The 8708-nt window shown below is 38.1% G+C and overlaps 1 protein-coding gene across 1 annotated transcript in view; it reads left to right on the plus strand.

Annotated features, from left to right (window-relative positions):
* LOC139727778 (dedicator of cytokinesis protein 1-like) overlaps positions 1–8264 on the plus strand; it is a 136111-nt gene extending 127847 nt beyond the window's left edge. The window contains exons 48-50 of the mRNA XM_071638754.1: positions 5112–5205; positions 6009–6184; positions 6335–8264. Coding sequence (XP_071494855.1) covers positions 5112–5205; positions 6009–6184; positions 6335–6463 — 399 coding nt within the window. The 3' untranslated portion in view covers positions 6464–8264. The remainder of the gene's footprint in view (positions 1–5111; positions 5206–6008; positions 6185–6334) is intronic.
* Positions 8265–8708: the final 444 nt, after the last annotated feature.

The following is an 8708-nucleotide window of genomic DNA, read 5'->3' on the forward strand; positions in this document are numbered from 1 at the left end:
ATAAAGATATTATTATTTTCACTTTCATAGGCTGAAATCAATTAATTTTAGCATAATTATGCTTGGAAAAGGTACTGTCATAAATTTTGCGAAAAAAAATGATAAAACAAAAGGTCAAAAAACAGAGAAATACATAAGAAATTGATAAAACAATAAAATACACAATAAATTAAGTTTGATACCAGATTTTTTTTTCAAATACATTGTTAGGAATGCTACAAAGAATGTTATCACCAAAAATTAGGATTCTAGGAGCTTTACTTTCTGATTTAGAGCAAAATGTATGACTTTATGCATATATTAGCATAATTAATTAGTGTAATGAAAATTTCCATTTCTTTTGTATAATGTGGTAACCCCCCCTCGGCCACAGAACACCCCAAAAAGCCCGGCCTGGTTAGGGTTAAACCAGGACCCCATTTCATAAAAGGTTGATACGATAACAACTCTTGCTGGAATGGCAATTGTCATGGTAACGACACAAATCCAGCTTCCTGATTGGCTGTTGCTATGAGAAGTTGCCCTTCCAGCAAGAGTTGTCATCCCAACATCTTTTATGAAACAGGGCCCAGATGATCCTTTATTCACCCCTCAGCACCCAGAAGGATCACACAATGCTAAATCTCTATTCAAAAAAAAAAAAGACACAAGACAGAAAGACTGTGCTTTTAGATGCTCTTGCATTGATGTAGACAAATTTACCATGATATCATACAAATAAAACATAAACTGAAGATTAACCCTAAATGAATGTGGGATGACACTGAAATGATGTAAACACATATCCACATCCCCTAACCATACATATCATACACATGAGGGTTGCTGCAGTTGATGTGATTTTTTTTTAAGGGGTGGCTTTGGGCTGTATACATGCTAAGAAGTAAAGAGAGTTAATCATAGCGTTAAAGAAAGCATTGAGTAAAAGACATGGTGATCATCACCATTCATGGAAAGCCTAAAGGTATATTGTTAGGATTTTTTTTTTTTCGGGGGGGGGGGGGGGGGGGGGGGGGGGAGGGAGGGGGTTGTGACCCCACTTTGGATGTGCTGTCAGTCAAAACTACACGAAACCAGTCCAACAAACCAGTCGAAGTCAGCAGGGAAGAGGTCTTTGTTGTGATATATATGTCCAATTTATGTGCCTACAGTTTATACCATTATTTGCTATTAGTACTCAAACCATGATTAAAATAAAATACAAACAAAAGGTTTAATGTCTTGTCTTGTCAACTGTAAAAAGGAAAAAGATATTGATGCTCACATACCTACTTGACTTGTGAATTTTATTTTATTTTAAGGACACTATTGGTCCCGTGTTATCCACTTGCCATTGGGAGGCTGGAGGGTGGTGTGCAAAACCTATATGGATTTAGAATCATGTACAGAACAGGTTAATATGGAAAGTGAGATCACCCACAAACACTGACAGCTTCTCACCTAGATATTTTTCTCATTTATGCAAGCTGAGCCAAAGTTTTCATTTGTTTAACTCACATGAATAGAAGATGCCAAAGGCTTCTATGTTCTGGGTCAAAGTCATGCTCAAAAACTGCTTGTTTTGGACAAATGTAGATTCCTGATCTAGCATTTGATGAAAGATTATGGTAATAACAGAGTTATTTTGTCAAGTGAAGAGACAACCCACAAACATTTATATAATATTGACTGGCCCTGAGGGAGGTACCAGAAAATATTGCCCAAACTGAAAGCATATTGCCCGAGTCGAAGACGAGGGCAATATGTTTTCAGTGCGGGCAATATTTATCTGGTACCTCCCGAAAGAAAGGCCAGTCAATATCATAATTATTACCTATCCCCTAGGTAAATTAAGAAAATAATTTATGTGAATACGGCTATACACTATGATACAGATCAAGCCACATTTGACTACCTGTAGACCATCAACATGTTGAATAATTGCAAAATTGTTCATCAATGTATATCATTCAACTCCAACTTCAAAGATACATATTTAGTTGTAACAGGCAAACTTCAAACATCTGAACGCTCTTACACTTTATTTTTACTTCTCTGTTTAAAGTTGGAGGGTTGTAAAACTAATGGTCACTGTGCAATGAGCACAAATGGACTAGTCATTGTTTGACGCCTAGTGCTGCTGCCAAGTGGTCGACCTTGTATGAGTTGATTTATCAGCGTTCTTCTGCGGTGCGTGTAACTGACACCCTGGACGTCCTGGAATGTTTTCTTTTTGTAGTCGATCGAAATGTTTAGGGAGGTGGGGAGAGAGATTCCACGCTTTCTCTTCCCACCTCCCTGTTTTACAGTGCACTCCTATTATAACGACCACGGTTATAACAAAATTCTGGTTATAACGAAGTAAAAATTTGAGCTGCAATGTCATCCAATATATGTATTTCTATTGTTTATTTGTTCAGTTACAACAACATTCCGATCTAACGAAAGAAAACTGCCGGTCCCGAGGATTTCGTTATAACAGGAGTCCACTGTATATGTAAAACCCCCGGATGCTCGTGATATGCTCTAATGTCGCCTGCTGAACTCCCGACCCTGCAAAATACCAACTGTAGTTGCCTCGCAAAACTACCTCGTATAGGTAATAATGTGCTATACTGTCTACTCAGCATCAGATCATTAAAAGATAAGGTCTATTTTGTTGATAATATTAGCTGCCAGAGTAGACAAGTCAAACAAACATCAATATATTGTGTGATACTACTATGGAAGAAAGGCATATGTCATGAATTTGAAGCAGCCATACAGTGTACCATGAGTGTATCACGTAGTAATGCTGTTAAAGGCAGGATCAATGGCTGTATAAGTACAGACTGTACAAACCACTGGCTGTTCTTTTTATCTCATAAAAAAGAGGAAAACAAGCCTTTTTTTCAGAGAGCTCTAATAGAGTTTAGTGTAATCAATAAACAAATACAGCTTATGCTGTTGATTCTACTCCACTTGTGAACCAAGTAACATTTGAATATTCAAAATGTAAGTGAAACATGTATGTAGCATACTGTATTGGGGGATGAAAAAGGTGAGTGAGCTAGATTTGAATTATCTCACCTTTTGTGCAAGAGGAAGCAAAAAAAAAAAACAACAACATTGGGCTACATACATTTATATAGCACTTCTCGTCACTTCAACATGTACTACATATGTATGTATGATTGTGAGAAACTCTTTATCCCAAAGTTGAAGGTCAAAGCCGCTTGGTGTGGGTTCTTTCTTTTCTTTTCTTTTCTTTTTTTGCACACTCTTGTATTAACTGCATGCTATCTACTTTTATTTTATATGTTTTCTTCGATTACTTTTTTGCTTTTGTTTTCTTTGAACAGGATTTGTGTGGAATGGAATACCGGTTTGATGTGTCTCCTATTGCAGGGCTTTTTTTACCTTTTCTGTGAATCTATGTCTTTCTTATTTCATACCATACCAGTTTGAAGACATTTGCAAGAATGAGAGGAGATTTCCTTGCCTTTGATTTCATTGATGGTTCCTTTCAACTGTTTCCCCTTTCTTTCATTTTTCTTTTTAGCAGCATGGCATTGTGATCTCATTTGATTTCAATTTATCTCTTTCTTCTATGGGAATTGAAATATTTCAGAAGAGAAGAAAGCCATCAGTGCATATTGTAGCAGTACTGTAAGAGCAGTGTGTGTGTGTGTGTGTGAAAATAATCTGTCTATATTGTCATATGAGTGTGCTGAGTATTTTACACTCTCTGTATTATGCTTAGAACTTATAATGCTTGATATGGATAATACATGACTGATGGGAAAGGGGAAAAGAGAAGGGGGGGGGGGGAGTTGCAGAGATGTGATGTGTCAAAATTAGTTGCAATGCTCAAATGTAAACTGGATGTCTACCATGTAACTGTATAGTGGAAATGCCAATTTAAAGTTTTTCTGTTTTGTTTTGTTTTTTTGTAGTCCATGTGAACTGAAATGCAATGTATATTTCTTATACGACATAGGCCCATCACTGTATCATGGATTTTGGTGAAAAAGTAGAATATTTTGCCCATTAGATTATTTGCCATATGCCCAACTTTGATTGCATGTCTTCAGTACATGTGCTGTGCATTTACTATACACGTGAACAACAAATTTAAATAGTGTAATATACCACCAATATTGGACAGACTGGAAAATGTGAGTTAAGAATGCCCTTTCCAGTTGTGTGGCAGGGGCGGAGTTTATGAAGGCTGGAGGTCAAACATATTGAGCCCAGTTGCGATGCCTACTCCCCTATTGCTAATACCTAGCCAATCACTATGAAGCACTGGGTTTCAGCCCTCATTGCCTGTAACAACAACGTCATTGGGACGTATCACTCCTCACACTGTTTACTATACTTGCAAGTCTGTGTACACAGCTATTACCTTGTCTATTCTCACATCCTTCACTCCTCCCCCCACCCCCCCCCCCCCCCCACACACACACACAGACTGTCACTGTCAAAATACAGCATTTCCAGACAGTTTATCATTGAAGGGAGGTCGAAATTCTCCTAGGACATACACATGAAGTGCTGGCTGTTTTCAAAACAAGGTTGTTGATTTCCCAGCCGTTGGTTTTGCAATCACTGCTTCTTCCAGCTCTACTGACCACTTTAACATAGCCTTTAACAATTTCAGATATGCGTGCAGTTTTATTTCTTTATTCTGACAGTGAATACTCATGTTTGCAATCCAAAAAAAGAAGAAAGAATTAAAGCCCTAATGCATATATATCTTGAACAGCCTAAACAGTCACATATGCACGCAGCGATATTTCTGAATGCTCACTTATTTCAAAGGAAAAATATTGTACATTAAAACCTAGGATAGGGAAGTGCAAAGCCATGGCAAGAAAAGTGCACACAACATCCAAATCCGATGGTTTTGTACTCAATGTGCCATGGTTTTATAAGACTGCAGTCATCACGTTTTCACATAACAGTCAAGAAATTAACACATTCTCTGACCGGATGAAACTAATGGATGGGGGGATGGATGTATCCGGAGAGGATGTATTGTGGTTCGTTTTGGGATTCTGGCAATGTGTGTTGTAGAGGAAAAGAAAAGGACCAGAATTGACTAATTACTTTGGTTTGTCCTTCTCTTTTGTTCTGTTCATTTTCATCAGCTGTCCAGCGCCAGACCTCTTAGGAAGGACATGAAGAAAGCCAACCATGTTCCTATGCAGAGACCAATAAGAGCCAGGACTATGCATGTTATGAGTGAGTGTCCCTTTAACACAATCAACTCCCTTCCCCTTCCCCCAAACAAGATCATCAATAGCAGAAAAATTTTAATCTAATGCTTCCAGGAGGTTAAAAGAAAGGGATACGATTAAAGGACAGATTGCTTTTGTGGATGAATTTGACAAAGTTCAGAGCTGTAGTGTTGCAAATATTTGTAAAAATGTTACTGATGTTGGGAAAGCCAGGACAGCTTGAATGTCTGTAGAGTAATCTAGGATGGTGTAGTTTAGCAACTTCATTTAGGTAGCTCTTCTGACCAATCCACCAGGACACTGCATATGCAACAACTTTGCTTATTTGCTTTGCATAAAAATGTTTATGATAATCATTTTTACCAAGGTGTAAACAGTTATCAACATCCTGAGACCTTTAAACACCTGCCTCTGAGGTAGTTGTAATTCTCCGTTGGGTCAATATATGGGCTGTCCTGTTCCTATAAGAATTGGGTCAAGATTCGCAAATGATAAATCATCCATGATAATTTTCTATTGCCATTTTCTGATTATATCTTTTGAACAATTCATTGATATTGCAGTGCTAGTGTTTTGGCCCAGGACAGTGCTTGGGGGGCAGAGTTTTGTTTTCAGTTTTGCCAATATTTTTTTTTTTTTTGGTATGTATGTGTGTGTTGTTATTTTTGCCATCTGGAGTCTGTTCTCAAAATTTGTGAATATAAAACCACACACAAAAAAAAAATGTTAGTGTTTACATTATGTCATTACAGTATGTCCTTGTGTTTATTGATGTACTCAATTATTGGTCTGTTTGTCTACCCCCAGACACCTCCTCCTCCACCTCATCACTCCAGTCTTCAGACGGGGACAACGATGCACCCCCAAAGCTGCCCCCAAAGCAATCCAGTGGAGACTTCACTCAGGTTGAGGTTATTGATCACAATAACCCACCTCCCAAACCAGCGGGCTTCCCAATCGCTCTCAGCTCTCACAGAGATAAGGTGAGGATTGAAATAAATCTACCTAAAATGAATTTACATAAAGTCTAAACATGGAATAAATTTCTCACTTTCTATAATGTAGCGTTAAAAATTTCTATTTTGTGTTCAATGTTAGTTAATGTTGGCCTTTTTCATTTTTTCATTTGTTAGGAGCAAGCTCCACCCCCTCTGCCAGTGAAAGGATCATCCAGTACCACGCCACCAATTAGCAGAAAAAACCCACAGCCCTCGGAGCAAGCACAAGACGCCTTCACTAATGAACCACCTGAGAAGCCGTGACAGAGATTTCAAGCCTAGTCTCAAGGTGTTTTTTTTTTCTTCTTTTTTACACTCATTCTGGAGTTACTCTCCTGTTGGTTTAAGTTTTCCTTTTACTGTGTCTGTAAGCCTCTACCACCAAAGGCTGGTCAGATTAGATGCTGTTTTCCCTTAATGGACATTTACATTTATACTGATTGTCACAGGAATCCCATTGAAGGAGGAAAATTTCCATTTCATTCACCAGTTAGAAAAAAAAAATAAATCTCAACCTTCTTTCTGTAAGGTGTGTCAGAACTGAAGAAAACTCTATGTTTAGACCTGTTAGTCACTTGTCAATTGGGAAGCTCCTGGAAGTCTGGAGTTAGTGTGCTCTTGTTATTGAAAATATTACTATTAAACAGATTTAGTCTGTACCGTTGTCAACCCAGTTACCCCTGCAGATTTGGGAACCCTACGCTGTTCAGCCCCTATTCTTTGTTAACTACAACCATGATTGTTTGGATATTTTTGATGTGTGGGGCTGGATTGTCAGCAAGATTTAAGTGGGATAAGATGCCCCCCTTCCTTGCCTCAGTTATCAAAATGAGCAGTCACTGACTCCAAGAATGCACATGCTTTTTAATATACCAGCCTCAAAAGTAAGCATATTGCAGGATTTCAGCATTACTTTCAAAGTACAGGTAGATGTAACTTTACCCTTTTGTGAAATTCTGTGCCTGCTTTTAAGAAGTTTCACAAGTAATGGTGCAATCTATGTTTTTCATGGCATGCATAGCGACATGTTTGTCAGCTTTTTAGGAGAGGTTTGTTGTTGGTACCCTCCTGGAGGCTGACACAAAGCATGCATCATATCACAGGATTGGATACTTTAAACTGCTTCTCATCCCAACTGTTTCATGATGAGTTGATTTAGGAACATGTCATGTTTGCAGGTGATACAATACTGCTAGTTTGAACAAGACTCCATTTGAAAGAATTGCCTCTGACCTGGGTGTATGAAATGGAAGTAGCAGCCTTTATTTGCAAGCTCTCCTTGTCCTCTGGATGCTGCTTGCCTATACTGGCATCTCTATCCAGAGGACGTGTCAGTTCTGAGACAGAACTGGCATGCCGACTCAAGACACGAAATCAAATTCTATTGGTTACTTAGATTATTAACTTCTTTCCTGTTTGCAGCGCAGCCTGTGTGATTGACGTCACATTGAAGCAAGGCATATTACAGATACAATTAATGTCTTGGTGGTTTACTGTTTCCCCTTTGTACAGCAGTGTATGAACATGTTGGCTGCATTCAATACAACAGTTCTCACAAAAATAGTTTGATGAGAATGAAGTCAATGCTTCATAAATTTCAGGACTGACAGTTTGAAGTTCTCCCAGTCACTCCCACCCCACCCTTCCATACAACAATGCTGTGAGAAATGTATGATCTGTTGCGCAATTGTCAGGAGAGAAGGAAAGAGTTATCTGCTTCGTATGCTTGAGGTGAAGAAGAAAAAGTAAACACAAGCACACAGACCAAAGCCCATTGCTGCCGAAGTCACAGAATAGATCCCAACATCGTACCAATAACCACTGCAAAACTGTTTTGAGTCAGAGGTTTAAAGGTGCGTTTTGCACATGATAGTAAATTGGTTAATATCATTACATTGTAATAATTTTCCATTGTTTCCTATGCAATAGAAAAAAACAACATCCATTATTTTTTGTGATGTGCATGATACTGTATGTTATCTACCTAATCAGTTCACTTTAGACTAATAATTTCATAATTGTGGAATTTACCTGTAATGGCAGCCATTAGTAGTAGAAATGAGAAGATTTGATACAGCACAAATTTTGATATTAAAGTAGTGTAGGGTTTTTAGCCAGAGTGATTGAATCACACATATCATTGCCAGACAAGAAAAGGAGATCCTTGAGTAGTTTCTGAGTTGTCCTCTGCTTCCAAGTAGGCTAAAGCAGTGGGTCTTTTCATTTATTTTATAATATTAATGGCTGATTGACAAGTTTCCACACTATGTGTGGCATGATTAACTTGATTTGGTCTTGATTTTAGTTTACATCTGCTGCGGGTGTCCCAGGTTCTGGGGTAGGCATGATCATCTCATGTAAAATTGAAAAGAAGAAAAAAAATTGCATTCATATTGGGCAGACGCTGGTACTGGTGTTTTTGTCACCAAGTTCATGATCACTGTTGTGATGACACATTTAGACGAAAATCCTTTTAAGATATTATTACAGAAACATATCTTACCTGTTC

Source organism: Diadema antillarum, unplaced genomic scaffold (assembly GCF_040938485.1).
Source record: "Diadema antillarum isolate AM-2024a unplaced genomic scaffold, OU_Dant_1.0 seq00000150_RagTag, whole genome shotgun sequence".
Classification (NCBI taxonomy): domain Eukaryota; kingdom Metazoa; phylum Echinodermata; class Echinoidea; order Diadematoida; family Diadematidae; genus Diadema; species Diadema antillarum.